General features: G+C 62.7%; 1 protein-coding gene across 3 annotated transcripts; it reads left to right on the plus strand.

Annotated features, from left to right (window-relative positions):
- Positions 1-1,000: 1,000 nt before the first annotated feature.
- On the plus strand, positions 1,001-16,528 carry CFAP410 (cilia and flagella associated protein 410). 3 transcript variants are annotated; one of them, XM_060640584.3, is made up of 7 exons: positions 1,001-1,253; positions 7,315-7,333; positions 8,625-8,671; positions 10,823-11,052; positions 12,115-12,286; positions 13,248-13,338; positions 15,216-16,528. In XM_060640584.3, the coding sequence occupies exons 3-7, from the start codon at positions 8,643-8,645 to the stop codon at positions 15,345-15,347; spliced, it is 654 nt and encodes a 217-aa protein (XP_060496567.1). In that variant the 5' UTR covers positions 1,001-1,253; positions 7,315-7,333; positions 8,625-8,642; the 3' UTR covers positions 15,348-16,528. The 3 variants fall into 3 exon arrangements, with proteins under 3 accessions (XP_060496567.1, XP_060496564.1, XP_060496565.1); XM_060640581.3 differs by lacking the exon at positions 1,001-1,253 and adding an exon at positions 5,816-6,014; XM_060640582.3 differs by lacking the exon at positions 1,001-1,253 and adding an exon at positions 5,899-6,014 and having other exon boundaries at positions 7,278-7,333.
- Positions 16,529-18,179: the final 1,651 nt, after the last annotated feature.

Consider the following 18,179-nt stretch of genomic DNA (forward strand, 5'->3'; position numbering starts at 1 on the left):
ATCCACGGGAGCAGAGAAGCTGGCTGCTGGGGTGGGTCCAGGGGGTGGGGTGACAACACGGCCAGAGTCTAGGGCGGAACTGCAGTGGCTTCTCTAAGGGCCACTGGTAATGCTTCAGGATCCGCAGGCCCAGAGGCTCCAACTACTCAGCTCCCGCTCCCTGCAGCCAGGAAGCAGCCATCAGCCACAAGTATATGGATGGGTGTGGCCGTGTGCCAATAAAACTTTATTTACAAAAACAGGCAGTGGCTGTGGCTTGCCGAGCCCTGGTCCGGGGACAGAGCACCAAGAGAAGTGGGCTTCATGCTGGGGACACCATCGTCCCTTCATGCCTTCATGCCTGAGGCTGACAGATCATCTGCATTCTGGGAATGACCTCTCAGAAAGGACGGTTGAGATGTGATGGTGACGAGGGAGCAAATCAGCGCAGGGGCCAATGCCCTGCACCACGTGCCTTCCCGACAGCCATAACAGGCAGCGCGTTTCCAAGCAACAGATATGGGGTCAGAGCTGGGAAGGACCCCTGTTGCATCCACGCGACTCCTGAAACAGAATGCTACGGGCACCAGTGACAGTTACAACAAAGTTTATGACAATGAGAGGCAAGGCTGACCGATCGGGACCAACACTCTGGATAAGAGTGTGGCTCGAATAGCCGGGGTACAGAGTTTTTAAAGCCGATCGCATCGTTTTATCATTATCTGGGAACAGAACAGAGAAACAGTTCCCAGATGAGTTAGAAACAGTTGCCAGATGAGTCAGAAACAGTTATCGAATGAGGTGATTATTTTAGACTTTCTGCCGCTAAGTTGCAACCAGTGGATCTCCTCGCCCTTGTCTCTGATGCTCTTTTTTGAGGTTTTGTTTCCTTCATTGGTAAAGCCTGATTCACAAGAGTATGAAGTATGATTTACAAGAGTAAAAGCAAGGTTGTTATCTTTTGACCTTCAGTGTCAGAACAAAGTTGTTACCTTTGAAGCTAAGCTTTAGCCTTACAGTACAATTTAACCTTTACACCCCGAGGCCCAAACAACCTCTCAGGACACTGTGTTAAATGAACACATGCAGGCTACTCTTCTCTCGCAAGCCGCGTGAACGAGCCCGGACCCCACTCAGGTCTCCAGAGACGGCAGCCCCGGCCCCCGGCCCCCGGCCCCCGGCCCCGGGCCCACAGCCTGACCCCGCGAGAGGCCCCAGACCGGGCCAGCAGCCCCACGGCTCCCAGATTCCCGCCCCTCAGGCACAGTGAGGAGGTAATGTCTCCCGGCGTCAGCTGCTAGGTTTGGAGCCATTGTTACATAGCTGCGGATAACCGGGTAACCAAAAGGTTTGGAGGCTGGGGTAGGGGTGGGTGGAGAGAAGGGAAGCTAGGGCAGAAGCTGGGGCAAGTCCCAGTCACCCCCGGCCCCGCATGGTCAGAACACGATCGCCAGCGGGCCCAGCGTGGAGTCCCCCACCAGGCACAGCGCGGAGGGCGCAGGCAGTGGTTGTTGCCCTCAAGGGTATTCCTGGGTGTGAGAGGCAGCCGTCCCCACGCTGGCAGGCGAGGCCTCGGGGAGCCCTGGACAGCCGGCTCGGGGAGACGGGCCAGCGGCTCCAGGCCGGCCGAGTCTGGTGCTCTCCCAGGAGCCCCAGGGAGCTCTGAGGCCGGGTGGCCCTCCAGCTGTGCACCCAGAGCCACAGGGCCCGCCTTTGTACCCCAGCAGTGATAGGCCGGGGGCCGTGCCCGGGAGGGTCTCAGCTGAGAGCGGAGGCAGAACCGGAGGCAGAGTGGCTAAAACACACGGAGGCCGAGTCCCCAGAGGAAAACCAGGCAGGAGGAAGGTAGGCAGGTCTGGGGACGGTCCACCCTGGGGTGACCTTGCTGGCTACTGACAGTTTCTGCTGCCATCGGAGAAGCAGAGCTCACACCTGGAGGAGGTTCCTCCCTCTCCACCCCAGGACCTTCTTCTCTGCCACCATCCAGCCCAAACACCCCGAACTTTCCTCTGTGCTTCAGTCCCCACCCGCTGTGGGGCAGCCCCCTGGGGATGAGGGCGGAGTGGTCAGCCCGTCCAGGGTCCTGGGAGGAGAGGAGGCCCCATCCCTGGGTCCCTGTCACGCCTGCTGGAGCAGTGCTATCTCCCAGACTGCACAGGGGCCAGGACCCCAGCAGAGGGAGGACCGTGCCTCCCGGCCTGGAGGCCACCTGGCCCCTCCCACTCCCCCTCCAACCCGGGGGCTTCAAGGAGCCGTAAGGAGGAGACGCTGGGGGTGTAGCTTCCAGAAGCTCACAGAAGTTCAGGGGAGCCACGCGGGTCTCTGGGACGTGGTGCTGGCAGAAATGAAACTCGTGATTCAGCTGGGCTAGAAGTGAGGGAAGGACACTGTCCTATAGTAGCCAGGGCCACGTGGGAATCTGGTGAGCAGAGCCCCAGAGTGACCGCTGGGAGAGGGAAGTTCCCCTGGAATAAGGAAGTCTGTGCAGGGGACACAAGGAGAGAACGTGGTGGGGGGCAGAAGACAAGGCATGTTCGGGCTGTCGCGTTTCCCACAGCAACCGCCAGTCTGAAGCAGCGGGTTCCCTTCTTCTCTGATGTTCCTCTGGGTCACTTCCCCTCCCTCACTCCCATCATCCACCTTGGGCATGTGGCTCAGGCCGGAAGCCCGGGCTTTGCACAGCCAGCCGCAGAGCCGGATTCGGGGTGCATAGGACTGATGCCAGGCCAGTCCCCAAACAGGCACTTGAGTCACTGGGAAAAGCTTTCTTTCTGCTGGACTCAAGCAGCCACGGTGCAGGCCTGAAGCAGAGGGTAGACAGCATCTGATGCGGGCGAGTGTAAGCTGGGAGCGGGAGTAGAGGCCGGGCCCCAATAACGAAGGCCGAGGCCCTGGATCCAGCCACACTTGAAGCCACTGCCCTTGGCTTCTCGACGACGCCCACCCGTGTCCCCTCAGCTTCTCGACGACGGGAACCGGTGTTTCCGTTTTGGTTTAAGCAAATTGGTGCTGCATTTCTGCCTGTGTCAGGGTTCATTCCAGGAAGCAGGAGCCCTGGGAACATGGCAAAATAGGAGATGTGTTACAGGAGCTCATCTTTACACAGTAGCGGGAAGGAGCTGGGGACACAGAAGTCCGGGAGAAACTGGAGAAGGGGGAGCGAGAAGCAGTTCTCCCAGGGCAGGGGGGCAGATGCACAGGAGCGAGCTTGCGGGGGAGCTGGGGAGCTCGGCGTGGCCAGCTCTGGAAGCAGGACCACGAGGGGGGCTGTGGAGAGGTCTGTGGACGGCGGTGGCCTCTTCAGAGCTCTGCCACCGTGAGTTTGCAGCAACAAGGGCTGCTGGCGGCAGGTAAGGCCACTGTCGGCAAGAAGAGGACAGACTTCAGGGAAGACCCTGGGCCCCCACCCCCACCCCGCCCTTCTGAGTCCATCCATCTCTCCCCATCTCTGCCCAGGATGGCCTTCCACCTGCTGTCTTCCACCTTCCAAAGCGCATGCAAATCTCTCGCCGGAGCTACACGGGGAAGGGAGTTCTGGGGATGCACAGTGACACATCCAAACCGACACACTTCTACTTAAGCAGGCAAGGAATCCTTACTTTACAAGAGTCACCTGAGTCACCAGGACCTTCAACCGCTTCACACCCCAGCCACCCTCTTGAACGGCCACACAGCCGGCAGGGGCTGCAGAGGCCCCCAGAGGCCGGAGGGCCGTAAGCACACCTGTCTCCTCCTTCCCTCTTTGCCTGGGTGCCTGGGTGCCTGACAGGGGCCCATCCTCAACTTCCGCTGAGAAGATTCCTCCCAGAGGCCCAGGCCTCCTGGACTCAGGGCCCAGTGGTTCCTGTTCCCCAGTGGTTAGTGCAGGGAAATCCACACACCCTGAACCTGAGGGTCGACCTACTCCAGGCAGACCTGCAGGGTCCCCACACCTTCCCCCGTCACCCCCATTGCCTACACAGAGCCTCCCAGGTGCAACCCTGTTGCCAAGAGCTGGGCCCTGTCCCACAGCCTCCCTGGCGTGGCTCACGCCCCACCTGGTCTGGTTCTTTTACCTGGACCACACCAGTCCTGGTAGGAGGAGGAGAGGCCATCTCAGCCAGGTGAGGACAAGCAGGGCCAGCAACTGCAAAGCCCCCTTCCCACATGTCCCCGGCCCACGGCCACAGCACCCCGTGCTCGGCCTGTTCCGCCTTCCCCAGGACCAGCTTCTGCAGATGCTGGCTTCCATCTGCCGGTGGCAGGTCACCCACACCTTGGGCAGACTCTCCTGTCACCTGATGCGGCTCCCAAGTTGGGACAGCCAGAAGGCCTCTGCAAGCTTGCACAGCCTGGGCTTCTTGGACTCTTCCTGCCACTCTCGGTGAGGCTGCACTCCTGTCCTGCCCTGAGACCTGGACAGGTCGCCAGAGCCTGATACTAGACCCAGGGTCCGTCTGAGAGCTCCGACTGGCACTATTTACGGGCTTTCTTCCTCCTCAAAGAACAGCACTGCTCTCCGTTGCCTGAGGAGGCTCACACACCATTCTGGGGGGGCCACCTCACCCACGCACTGATGAGAGGCCTCAGGGCAAGAATCTGACCGATAAACTGCTCACGGCACCCCGTGGCCCAGCAAAACACAGCACGTGGACAAACCCCACAGAACAGCAATAATTGCTCGACTTCCACGGGCAGACTTTCCTCTTTGTAAAATCCCTATGTCGTCTTTGTGATACAAGCGGCAGGGCTGAGAGGGATGGGAGACCCCATAGGAAGTCTACTCTCTCCCACAGCGTCTCCCCCTCCTGTCGTGCAGTAGGCCCCTGGTACGGGCAGGCCCTCCGCCAGTCTCAGGGGCCCTGGGCTTCAGAGGTTGCTGTGACATCCTGGGAAAGCAGTCTCTGACCTCCGCTCAAGAAAAAGTTATTCTGACACTTCTTAAAACAGTAAGGAAGACTTTATTCAAGGCTATTGGTATAGGGGAGAGAGACTGGCCTCAACTCCAAATACAAAGACAAATGGGGTTTACAGCCAAGGTCAGCGTGGTGGCGGGGGGGGGGGGGGTGGGGGTGGGGGACCCAGGGGACAGAAAAGTACTGAGACATCGCGGGTCGGGGGTCTTGCTAAAGGCAGGCGGAGACGATCAGATACCACCTGCAGGAGACCCGGATCAGACAGTGAGGGCGAACAGACATCAAGGGTGGAGCGACTTAGCAGGCTCTGCTGATGGGCCGGGCAGGCCAAAGGCAGGGGACAGAGGAGGATGACTAAAGCTGGGTCCTGTCACCTTCAACAGCTCTGAGATCCCAAAGCCAGTCAACGTAAGCTGCGCCTCTGGCTTCTGAAACGCCTAATACGGGGGGGTGGGGGGGGGTACCTTTATGCTCAAGGGGAAAGGGAATCCACACGGGCCTAGGGCTGGCTTCGTATCTGAACAGTGTAAATCTCCGTTATTCAGGGAGTCAAGACACTGTCACGTCTACGTTCCAGGCTCCGAGCTTGGGGGCTCAAGAGCTAGAAGGCTCGGGGCTGGGGCGGTTCAGGATCTCAGGGCTCGAAGACTCGGAGCTGGGGGCCTCGGTGCTCGGTGACTCGGTATCACCGGTCTGTCCCGACGAGGGGCCTCACCTGGGTCGCAGCAGAATTACGTCAGAAGCAGACACTTCTCCGTCCCCCGTCCCCCCACGCCGCGCACGCGCAGGCCTGGACGCGCGCAGCCCGAGGGGCGGGGCGGGGCAGGCGAGGGCCGAACCCACGCGTCGAGCGCTCGCCCGGGCGGCCCCACCTCGCTCGCGCCGCTTCGCCCCTCAAGGAATGGCCAATGGGCTCGCAGGGCCCGCCCCTGACGACGCGGGCCCCGCCCCCTGGAGACAGGCCGCCATGGAGCCGGGAACCCGTGGCTAGCGGGCGGCTGGTCGAGGGCGGGACAGGGCCGGGGGCCGGGGGCCGGGGGCGGGTTCCGGGAGGCCCTCCACCATGAAGCTGACTCGGAAGATGGTCCTGTCCCGGGCCAAGGCCTCGGAGCTGCACAGCGTGCGGAAGCTCAACTGCTGGTGAGGGCCCAGAGCCCGGGGCCGTCCCCTCACGTCCTCCCCGCTGCCCAGCACCCCCGCCCGGCATCTGGGCTCTGGGCCGGGGGCGGGAAGGGTCTGCGGAGGGGCCAGAAAAGGGTTCGGGACGGAGGAGAGCAAGTGCCAGGGCCCCCCTCCCCCCCCCCCCACCCCAGCATGCAGGAAGTGCTGCCACCAGCCCAGGTGGCCTTTGGCAAGGATCATTCCAGAATCTTTGCCCCCGCGGAGTGGTGGTGCTCAGACCCAGGCCCCAAACATCCACTCTTTGAGACAATTGGCATTACCGCGAAGTCTCTGTCAGCCCTCTAGATGGCATTGGGTCCAATGCAATGGACAAACGGGTAGATGGGGCAAACGGGTCCCCTCTGGAAGGGTCTGATTTCTGACATTGCCAGCCACTGGGAGCCAGGTGTACTAATCGGGTGGGGGATCGAGGTGATTAACACCATTTCTAGTGGGAAAGAGAGAGAGCTGAGACTCCCAAGTAAGGAATCCATAAACATTCTTGTAACTGGGCCCTGTTGGGGAGGGGCTGTCCCCAGGTGACTCCCTGTCTGGGGGGTGACCAGGTCTGGCTGGGCTGAGGAAGGACCAGAAGCACTCCATGAACTCTGGGAAGGTCTACAGGTGTTCACTGGGAACTCAAAGCGAGGCTTCACGCACCCCTGTACACTGGACAGTTCAGGTGGGGCGTGGGGAGCCCAGCCAGGGGCAGACCGGCCTCGCAGGAAGTGTTGGCAGATTGCCCGCAGTGGGCCCTGCCTGTGCATTAAAAAGCCTTTCCCTCTGCCCTGGCACTTCTGACATTTGGCTCTGCCGTTTGTTCTCAACAATACGCTTCTTTGTCTTGCGTGGGGTGGCCATGCTTCCCCAGAGCGGGGAGAGACAAGGGCCCTATTTCAGGCTCTCTAGTGTTGGTCTCATAAGCTGCGTGTTCAGCCTTTGAACGTGGCCTGTTACAAGGACTTGCTTGTCTGCTTACATCAGCGAGGGAAGTGGTCCTGCCTTGCGGCAGCCTGGAGAGTGAGTGGGTCTTTGTGCCCTCCAAGTGGGGCAGCCCTCCAGCTCCTCAGTCTGAGAAGCACCCCTCAGGCACCAGGCATAAACAGTTTTCAGCCATGTGACAACTTTCAACACCTTTGTGAGTCATCTGGGCAAGCTTTCCCTCACTTTGTCATTGGAATCATAGAATTTTAGTTTGTAGACATTTGTCACTAATTTGTGTCCATTTGTTTTCTTACTCAGCTTTAACAGAATTAAAGTATGTCTTCTCTCTCCATAGGGGCAGCCGCCTCACAGATGTAAGTATTCTGCTGATCATCTCCAGATGCCCCCTGGTCCCCAAAGGTGTCACCTGTCCCTCAAGAGAACTGTTGAATTTACAGAACCGCACACATTCAATTCAGCCCCTAATCTGGTACTTTGTTCATTTAGCAGTGCTTGGAATGTAGAATGACTAATGAAAAACATACCCCCGAGTGCCCAGCTTTATTCTGAAGTTCCTTTCAGTATTTAGTCGATGAAAGGCTTCGTGTCCCAGGTCTCCCAGGGGAGGGGGAAGGCTTTGGGTCACTGAGGAGTTGCTCGTTTTGGCCCTGTTCTTGGTCAGATCCGGCATTCTGCTCCCCACCCCCACCCCCACCCCCCGGGCCACGGCGGGAAGAGATGGGCACCTGGGGTGGGCGGGGGCAGTGCCCCGAGCTGAGTTCTGGGTCTGTGAACGAACGGTCTTGCCCTCTCCCTCTCCGAGAGTGAACGTCCCAGACTTACACACGGATTGTGTACCTGTCGTTTCTTTCTCACTTTTGTAACGTGAACCGTCCCTTTCCTTGAAAACAGTCAGAAGTGCTGCTGAGACACTGGGCTATCCAGAAAAGCTGATTCCACCTCCTGCTATAGCTGAAATGCTGCATATTCAGCAGCCCCCCAAAACCCCTAAAACCCAAAAATGCCACTGTAGCAGAAAACAAACCCATTGCACATGCAAAGCACTCTGAGCCAACCGTGAGCCTCTGGAGGTCAAGGGCCTCATCTGGCTCCACGCCTGACACGTGGCAGCACAGACGTTTGTGGGGGCTGTACCCCCCATCGGCCTTCCAGGCTGACTTTATGGACCCAGCCAAGCGCCCCATTGGTCTTTTCCCTGAATCAACAGTATTGATGTGGTGTGAGGTCCAGTTCCAATCCTGTCTCCCTTTTGCCCCAGCTCCGTTGGCCAAGCCTTCTCCCCGTGCCTCAGGGACAGCAAAAGAAAGGTTCTCTGTCCATGCAGGGGCCATTGAGGTCCCCTCCCCTGATGTCTTCTGCGGGCATCTCAGGGATCCTGGCGGCGCCTGATAGCGGCGATGCTCTCCAAAGTCCTAGACAGAGCGCGTGCTTCTTCATGTTGAGGGGGTGTCGGGGTGCAAAGCGGAGTGTCGTGCGGAGCCTGCCTGCCGTCACCTGTCGTGTCAGCCCCCATGAGGCCAGCGGCTGCCCCGCGTAGGCGCGGAGGGCTGAGATGGGGCTGTCTGTGGTGCCACCCCGTCCCTGTGCCGGGCTCGCGGAGAGAGCGCCTGGCGGTGCCTGCCATCACATTCCTTTCCTTCCTAGGTCTCCATCTGCCGGGAAATGCCCAGCCTGGAAGTGATCACCCTCAGGTACCTAAACGCTTGCTGTGCTCTGAGTCACGGGGCTCAAAAGGAGAAGGCTCAGATCCCCTCGCATAATCTGAAAGCTCCCAACAAGAGTCTGTCTGGGGGCGTGGGGGTGGGGAGCTTCTGTGCGCGGAGCAGTGTCGGCGGCACAAGGCCTGGCTGTGCCTCAGCCCCCCTGAGCTCTGCCTCCTTATGAGGGGCCCCTGGCCGTCCCCTCGAGCACGCCCCGCTGTATCCGTGCCCAGCCTCACCATGCTCAGTGGGTACAACCCCCACGTGACGAGCAGCTGCGCTCAAGGTGGCCACGTCCGCCTCCAGCACCCCCCACCGTTTCTGCCCTCTGGTTCCGGAGCTGCCGGGAGCTCCACCAGTGTACCCGCAAAACACGGCCTCTGACCGATCATAGCCACCTCTTCCGGAGGCCTTGGCATCTTAACAGACTAGGGAATCCGTGGATGAACCAGGTGCCGTCGGGACTTCTGGCAGCTGGGCCGTTTGGAGAAAGCCCTTGAGTCATCACCGCTTGCCAGATGCCGGCCCTCCCACGTCGGGCAAGACTCAGATCCCTGGGCCTCAGTTTCCCTATCTGTAATATGGGAATAATACCAGCGCCTGCCCCTTGGGGGCAGTGAGGAGGGGCTGCAGCGCTGAGCCAGTGCGCACACACCAGCTGTCACTGTCACCGCCTCGTATCCGTGAAGCCGAGGTTTGAGCCCACACCCCAGGAAGCCTTACCTGACAAATATATTGCCTTTCATTCCCCAAAGTAGCAGGAAACCTGGAGGTAGGCGTGGCTTGAACCCCGGCTCTGCCGTGCCTGGAGTGGTTTGGGGCAGGTCGCTGGGCCTCTCTGAGCGCCCTCGTGGACGGCTCTGAGAAAGGACAAGGCCCAGGGTTGTTGACTGAGCCCAGGTTCCAGGGCCTGGGTATCTGGCGGCACTGGGACTGGGTATAAATTGCCGTGTGAACACAGGGTGCCGGTCTTTGGTGAGGTGCGGTCATTTCCCTGCGGTCTTAGACCTCGTGTGTACAAGGGCTGTCTCAGTCTATTCCGGAGCCGCAAGTCCAAGATGAGGGTGTTGGATTTTCGGTGTCTGGTGAGACCTGTTTTCTGGTTCACATGCCATTTTCTCGCTGGGTCCTCAGGTGGGGGCAGGAGCGAGGGAGCTCGGGGGTCTCTTTCCTAAGGTCCCGTTGTGAGGGCTCCCCTGACCCAGCCACCTCCAAACACCGTCACCTTGGGGGGTAGGTTTCAACGTATGAGTTTGGGGGGCACAGACATTCAGTCCAACTACAGATAGCCCGGTGGTCGAGGAGGAGGACCGGGCCAGCGTGTAGCCTCGGGTCCCGCCGCACCCCTGCCTGTGCCTTGGGCAGCTCCCGCACACCTTGAGGGCTGGTAACTGCGGTCAGTGAGTGTTCAGAATTGCAGGGGTGTCCCTGGAAGAATCAGGACATCGCTGCCGACGCAGATACAGACTCCAGAGAGAATGTTCTAGATAGGTCTCGTCGGGCAGGGTCTCTTGGAGTGGCCGCACCCGTGCCCTCCGGCTCTGCAGGGAGCAGCAGCGTCCCCAACGCTGTGGAGGAGGAGCTCCCACCAGGCCCACGAGGACGCTGGGCTCTGAGCTCAGCTGGACACTGCGCTGAGCGTGTGTTCACGGTCCGTTTGCTTTTGTGGAGGTGCGAGCTTTCTGCTTGTGTCCACTTAGACCGTAGAGTGTCTGCCTAGATGCCTGGGCGATCTGTCTGTGTGTGATGTGCTCACATCTCTGCGGAAAATGTAAACCCATATACCCTGCTGCTCAAGCCGGGGCTCAGAAGTTCGGTGCCCAGCGTGTGTAGGGTAGGGCTTCCTTGTATTTGCTGTGGGTTCTGCTGGCTGCTGCCTGCTTTGGGGCAGGGAGACGGTCCCTTGGAGGCCTGTTTCCTGTCCTGTGAGGGAGAGTGGGCCCTCCTACCTCCCCATTGACTCGGTGAGCCTAACAACTCACCGAGTTGGGGGTTGCTCACTGCTGCCCGTACTCCCGACGCTTTCTCCTCGCCCCGGGCACCTCGTTGAACGTGACTCGTGCCTCCCAGCTTCGATCAGCTTCCCGGGGGAGGGCGGATGGGCGCGGGCCTTACAGCTCACACCGTGCTGTCCCCGTGCAGCGTCAACAGCGTGTCCACCCTGGAGCCCGTGAGCCGCTGCCAGCAGCTGAGTGAGCTGTACCTGCGGAGGAACCGCATCCCCAGCCTGGCGGAGCTCTACTACCTGAAGGGCCTGCCGCGCCTGCGCGTGCTGTGGCTGGCGGAGAATCCGTGCTGCGGGCCCGACCCACACCTCTACCGCATGACCGTCCTGCGTAACCTGCCACACCTGCAGAAGCTGGACAACCAGAGTAGGTGTCCGCGCCGCCCCGACGGGGCCCCTCCTCTCCCCCGCCCTTCCCGCGTGTTGCTGATCCTTGCGGACCTGGCAGGTGTACCCCACCCCCCACCGTGGTCTCTGGGGAGAGCCCCCAGGTTTGCACCCCTCACTTCGCAAGCGTGAGTGGGGCGAGGGGCCCTGGGCGCGGCCCCACGCTGCCCATCGGCCCCACTGTCAGAGCAGACTTGTTTCCGCTGCCCTTTTATTGTCAGAATGCGCTGCTGCACTTCCCTGAGCGCCCTGGCGAGCGCGTCGAGGGTCCGGGAGGGCTGGCAGCGTCCCTGCAGGCAGAGGGGACCCTTGCCCTCCAAGCACCGGGTCCCCTGGTTTTCCTGTTGGAGGCGGGAGGGCGCCTCCCTGCAGCCCGGGTCGGCGCCACCCCCGTTGTCCGGGACCCGTGCCTGTTTCCTGGGGTCCACTGTAATGGCCGTGCCGGTCCCTGGCCCTCCCCACGTGTGCCGTTCTGTGCCCCTGGATGAGCAGTTTTCATATACGTTAACTCCGGGAAATTGAGCCACGTGTGAGTGAAACGGACTAAATATTGTGCACTCTGTTCCTTTTTAAAGTGTACCTTAATTTCACTTCTTTTTTTTTTTTTTTTAATGTTTTATTTATTTTTGAGACAGAGAGACAGAGCATGAGCAGGGGATAGTCAGAGAGAGAGGGAGACACAGAATCCGAAGCAGGCTCCAGGCTCTGAGCTGTCAGCACAGAGCCAAATATGGGGCTTGAACTCACGAACTGTGAGATCATGACCTGAGCTGAAGTCGGACGCTTAACCGACTGAGCCACCCAGGCGCCCCTCACTTCTTATGAATACTTGCAGAACTGCTGAAGTTCAGGCTCTCATCCAGCACATGCCAGGGTCGACCCCACCGTGCTGTTGAGCTGGCCAGCGGGGCGGACAGGCATGCCTCTTGTCTGAAGCAGAGCCGAATGCTGTGGTCCAGGGGGCTTGTGGCGGGGGGTGGGGGGGGGGGTGGGGGAGGGAGGGTCCGCACTGATGTTTCTGCTCCCTTCCCATCATCTGAAGCGGTGACCGAGGAGGAGCTGTCCCGAGCATTGCTGGAGGGAGAGGAGGTCACGGCCCCCGGCGGAGAGGGAGCAGGGAACGGCCGGCCCGAGCTGTCCTACGGCCTGAGCGCCCTGAACACCGCCGCCGAGATCCAGCGGGACGCGCTCAGCTGTGGCGAGGAGGAGGCCAGGTGAGGCCGGAGGGACGGCAGGCCTGTCCCTGGGGTCCTGCTGTGGGGCCAGTGGGCCTTTCCCGGACCTACATGACTGGGGAGTGAGGGAAGGGAACCCCCCCAGGGTGGTTCTTCCCCATCCCGGGTGCTCAGTAGCCCCCCAGCCTGCCTTCTGCTGCGTGTCGCAAGGCTCAGGGCCCGGGGCCTGTGTGGGTCTGGACCAGCCCTGGCCCTGGAGCAGCCCTAAGGTGGGGGTGGGTGGAGCGGACCGGCGGGCACGGGAGCATTGCTGGGCCCAGCACCGCAGAACCTGAGGGAAAGTCACGTGGCTGTGACCGTGGCCTGCTGAGCTGCCACGGGGGAGGGGAGGGGAGGGGTGTGTGCCCCGAGGGAGGGCCCTCTGGGCCACAGCATTGCCAACACGGCTGACACGGCCTTGGGGGGCGGGTTGCACTGTCGTGGATGTTTCTGAGCATAAACCGCACACGGGGAATGTTGCAGAAACCGTTGCTCCCAGTGAGGCTGTCGGGCTGAGTCCAGGTGACGGCAGAGCCACCTGTTCCGTTTGCCCTGCGTGCGAGACCATGTGGACGCCACCTTGGTGGCAGGCTTTGCAGCCCCTGCTCTGCGTTAGCTTTGTGTGTTCAGAGCGCCCGGCCCTGGTGGGAGCCCAGGCGCAGCAAAGTTGTCTCCGGCGGGGGTGTGGAGGGTAGACCCACCGTCCCCCTGCCCCTTCCCCACCCCGTCCCCCCCCAGTCCCCCCCCCCGCCCTTCCCCTGCCCTGTCCCCCCCACCCCATCCCCCTGCCCCTACCCTGCTCCGTCCCCTCCCATCCCCCCGCCCCTCCCCCACCCTGTCCCCCAGAAACATCACAGAGTGGCAGTCTGCCTCCCTCGCTGCGCTCAGCCTCCGGAGGGTTCGACATGGGGCCCCGAGCAGGTCAGGCTCACACACCCTGTGCTCTCTCTCCCACCGGCAGCGTCCAGGGCCAGCTCAGCCCGAAGCCCCCTTCCCGGGACCCGTTCCCCTCCTTCTCACAGAGGGAAGCCGTGAGCGGTCGCAGGAACAGGGTGAGTGTGACAGAGACAGCCCGGCTGGAGGTGGCTGCCACTTCCCTCTGCCCAGGATGTGGAGAGTGGGGGCGGCGGGGTGGGGGGGATGGTCGGATGGGCTGGAGACACCCAGGGACACCGAGCCAGGCCCCAGAGGGCGGGACGCTGGCTCTAAGCTCAGTCAGTGGGAAGGAGCCGGCCTAGAGAGAGAGGAGACCCCCCCCCCCCGCCGGCCCCCGGCCCCCAACAGCTGCAGGAGAGCCCTGGCTCTGGCCTGGGGGCGGGGCGGCTGCTGTGGTGGCACGAAAGCTGCAGGGGTTCGCTGCTGGGGGGCCTCCCGCCTGCAGGTGGACACAGTCCTCATCCCTGGGAGGAGTAATGGGTTGTTGACAAGAAGTCGGTTATGTGGGCAGCTCGGTCAGAGACCCCGGTCCTTTCCAAGTGTCTGTCTACCTCCTGGGTCATTCTGGCTCGTGCTGGGGCTTGTTCCCCTGCTGGTCACAGGGCTGGCCCTCCGATCCAGGCTCACACCGTTTCTTCCCGTGTGTGTCCCCTCGTTGGTAAAGAGCAGCTGTCGCGTGTACCCCCAGCCAGCAGGCCCGGCTTCATCAGCTGGAACTGCTCACATCCCCAGTGGGAGCCGTCACTGGCCAGGAGGACAGGGTTACCGCCGTTAGCTTGGCCCGGTGGGGACCCCGCCACCTGGTCACGTGGGAGGGTGCTGCCTGAGCAGAGCCACGGGACTGGTGCGGGCCCACGAGGGAAAGGCTCCACAGTCGGGGGGCGGGGGCCGCCAGCACCCCCTCGAGGAACTTGCCAAGCTTGTGGGGGGCACAGAGGGAGAGGGACCGAGGCCCTGTGCCGGGGAGGGGCCGACCCACCCTCCGGGAGAAGCGTCCCCCCAGAGCCACCGACAGAAGTGACCGCAGACTGAATGCCAGTCTTGGCAGCTGCCCCCGGGGCCTGGGGACCACACCCCGCACAGCTGACGGTTCCACGCAGGGTGTGTGCGTGGGGTCAGCTCAGCAGTCTATGCAAGCTTCTCCGACACCTTTCAGGAGGAGCCCCCACGTACGCAGCCCCGGGGCAGGTCAGGCCCTGCAGGCAGGGCGAGGCCCGAAGCTCCCTGCTCCGCAGGCCCAGGCCTCTGGAGGGCACTGGTGAGGGGGGCGGGGGGAGCCCCGAGACTCAATGCTGACCCAGTTCAGTGCCCTCCACAAACGCAGACTCAGAGTCACCAAAGCAACTTCTGGGGACGGGAAAGAAGGAGGCCCGGGTTCTGCTGTGAACGTGGACCTGGACCGTGGCTCCTCCCTCCCCCAGGGGTGGGCAGGGGGGTGTCCTAAGGGCAGAAGGCCAGGGCAGGGGGACCCTGGAGATGTAGGGAGATGGGGGTGGAGCGGGACACCCGAGCGTTGCTGAAGCCACAGGTCAGCGCTCTGGTGCGCGCAGGGACTCTGTGGCTCAGCCCGGTGACCCTCTGAGCACGTCCCTTTGCTCACACGCGACTCTCCTGTCACCCCACGAGAAGAACGAGCGGGAGCAGTCCTCACGTGCAAAATCCTTTCTTGCTCAAGTGCAGACAGAAACCTGTGGTGGGTGCACGTGTGCACACGCGTGGCACACGTGAGCACACGTGTCTGGTCACACGTTACTGATCGCCGTCCTGGGCCACTCACTCCCTTCTGCCTCCGGCTGCCTGGCTCGCTGTGTGACTGAGGGCCGGCCGCTTAGCCTCTCTGGGCAGTGCCCGCAGGCGGCCGCGGCTCTGTCTGCCTGAGGGCCTGCCCGGTGTCTCCTGTCTGGAAGGCTGTTCACCCGGGACGTGCACATCGGGGTGGGGGCGGCCTAGCCGTGCCCGGCCTGGCCCTCAGCCAGCGACTCTGTGCCCCCAGAACAATGTCCTGACCGCCATCCTGCTGCTGCTGCGGGAGCTGGACGCCGAGGGGCTGGAGGCCGTGCACCAGACCGTGGTCAGCCGGCTCCAGGCTCTGCACAAGCAGGAGCCGCAAGAAGACGTGGAATGACGGTCAGCCGGGACCCGAGCCGCCGGCCTTCCTCCCAGGACCCTGTGCCCTAGCATCTGGGAGGTGTGGGGTCCACAGCCACGGCCTCCACTGCATCCTGAGTGCCCGCACGCGGGCTGTGTCCCCAGAAGCTCAGCGCCGCCTGGGAAGGCCACGCCCCGGGTGTAGGAGGCGGGAAGGGCGCCGGGCACTGCGCCGGGCACGCTCCACTGTGCGGGGCCCAGGCGTGTGCCGCCCGCCTCGCCTCGCCTCACCTCTTCTCAGGCGGCGTTGCAGCCACTGTCCCTAATAAATATCTTCCCCAAGTCCAGTCTGGAAGCAGACGTCTCCTAGGAGACGGACGTAGCCTTGACGTTGTTTTGGAGCTAAGGGCCACGTGCACGTGCATTTCCCCTGTCGGCTCTCCCACCGGGTCGGGGGTAGATTCCGCCCAGGATGGTGCCGTCCCTGAAGTAGCAGCGGCTCCGGGCTCCGCCTCAGCCTCGGCAGACCCACGCGGCCGTGCCCACCGCTGCCCACCTGGGAACGTGTTTGGCAGGGTGCAGGGGTCTGTACACCGTGCGGGGGGAGGCCGGGGGTGGGCAGGCCCGCGCTCCTGTCTGGGGACTCAGGTACAGCCGAGGGACAGGCAGCGGGGCCGGGGAGGATGCCCGGAAACCGCATCTAAAACGTGTTCTCCCGTGGGCAGAGCCACAGGCCTTGCCGTGGTGCACAGGCCCCGAGTGGTAGCGTTGCAGCCCGGGGCCCTTCCTCCTGCCCCCCAGCAGCTCCGGGGGCCGGAGAGGAGCGTGGCCTCTGAGCCATTAGTCTTACTGGTGCTGAAACGGCGGGACCGGAGAGGGGGGTTCCCTCCGCCCCGGCTCCCGTTAGTGTCTGTGTCGCCGTGCAAGCGAAGGGGTGGGACTTCACCCACCGTGTGCGAGAACCCAGATGGGGTGACTGCCGGGGAGACCGTGGCCGTCCTAGAAGGTGAAGCCACACTCAGGCAGGCCGCGCTCGCACTGGCCCGGCCACACCGGGCGGTGGCGGATATCGGGTGTCGTGGCTCCTCGGGACCTGGGGGGCGGAAGCAAGGGGTCGCCACGTGGGGGTGTCCGGAAGGGTGGCCGCAGGGTCCGCGCGTGCCTTCTGTTGTACGTATGGATGGTTGTCACGCTCAATAAAGCGTTGTCTTTTTCAGAGCCAGTTGGGGCGGTCGTGTTAAATCCAGAACATCTTCCCTTTCCTCGCCCACCAGGCAGCTCACACCAGCTTCCCGCCTGCCCACGACCTCGGTTAGTGACCTTGAATCCGCCCCACCAGGCAGCTCAGAAGGGCCTGAAGTCCGGTGGTCCCGGTTGACACGCCTGTCCCGGCTGTCCTTGAGCCAAGGACCCAGCTAGGCCGTGCCCGCGCCCCTGAGCCTCTGTGAGTCACAAACGGGGGTGTTGGAGCCTCTATGTTTGTGGCTGGAAACCCCCCCAGGCTGGAAACCAACACCGTCCCCTTGGGGGGGCGGGGGGCAGAAGTCCTGAGCGAACTCCAGCCCACAGCTGAGCCCTGCTGCCTGCCCACAGCCCCTTCCCAGGCACGGCCCACCACCTGCTCGCCACGACCTTCCTGCGGTGCCCACCCCACCCACCCCTGTGCACGGCAGGACCCACAGGAGGGATCCGCCGTGGGCTCCCTCCCAGCCACGTGCGTGTCTGGCTTAACCAGAGGCAGACTTGTCAGGGCCTTGGCTGTGCGCTCCCCAGGAGTCTCTCGCCTGCCCTGGGCCGGGCCTCCCACGGCGGCAAGCCCCTGGCCCTGGGTGCAGAGGGCACATTTGTCAGCGCACTGTGGCCAGGCCACACACCCCCTGCTGGCACCTTCGGGGGACGTGGGCTCTGCATCTGACACCTTGTCATGCTGGCCTCACGCTTGGCGTCCTCGAAGCTGAGCCGGAGGGCAGAGCCCGGCGGGTCTGGGTTTTGAAACCTGCCGTCCAACGTGGGATGGCCCCAGGACACCCAGGCCTGGGGGGGCTTCCTCCAGGACGGGGAGCCCCCCCTGCGCTTGGGGAGCCAGGGTCCAGCTGCCAGGAGGGGCCGATGGGACAGCAGGGGCCGGGCCGCAGTCACGGCCTGCGCGGCAACCCCCAGAAGAACGTGTCTCCAGACACGGCACGTTCAAGAAAAAGCAGCAAGAACATCCTGGAAAGTTGGGCTCCCAAGCCTCTTTGGCTCCCTCCCCCGAGCCGGGCACTGGGTGCACTGGGAGGCCTCACTGGCACTTGGAGGCCGGGAGTGGGGCGGGGGGGGTGCGGCTGGCAAGGGAGAGGTCAGCAGGGAGCAGAGCCTGGGCCAGTGTGGCATCTGAGCTGGGTGTGGCTGTGGGACGGACCGGACTCGAGGCTGTACCCTGGAGGGTGTCTGCCACAGCCAGGGTCTCCCCCGGCAGTCCCCACCCCACGCCTAAGTACACCCGCGTGCACTCACACGCACAGACATCCACGCACGTGCACACGCACACACAAAGGCATTCACACGCAGGCACACTCAGGTTTCCGGGACCCAGGAATTTGTCCCTGGTCTCTTGAGACAGGGGTTTAAACACTTGGGACCCGTTCCTTGGCCTGCCCCAGGACCACCCAATCTCGTGGCAGGCAGAGCAGACCAGAGGGACCCCAGCTCCAGCAATGGGCACCTGGGAGCCCTCAGGCTCTGGGGCCCCGCACGGTGAGGAGGGTGTGGTCCCCCGGCAGGGGCCCCAACCACGCCTGCCGCTCCCCGGGGAGCGACCACACGCACCCTGCCGCGGAGGTCGGGAGGTGCAGGCAGCCGGAGGGACAGCGGGCCCCAGCAGGGACCC

This window comes from Panthera onca, chromosome C2, assembly GCF_046562875.1.
Source record: "Panthera onca isolate mPanOnc1 chromosome C2, mPanOnc1 haplotype 2, whole genome shotgun sequence".
Lineage (NCBI taxonomy): Eukaryota > Metazoa > Chordata > Mammalia > Carnivora > Felidae > Panthera > Panthera onca.

Excerpts from the sequence above, each read along its gene's own strand:
- CFAP410 (XM_060640581.3), top strand. The coding sequence starts at position 5,938 with ATGAAGCTGACTCGGAAGATGGTCCTGTCCCGGGCCAAGGCCTCGGAG. Across the intron at positions 11,053-12,114 it reads GCAGAAGCTGGACAACCAGA|CGGTGACCGAGGAGGAGCTG; the intron begins GTAGGTGTCCGC and ends CATCATCTGAAG. Across the intron at positions 12,287-13,247 it reads TGTGGCGAGGAGGAGGCCAG|CGTCCAGGGCCAGCTCAGCC; the intron begins GTGAGGCCGGAG and ends TCCCACCGGCAG.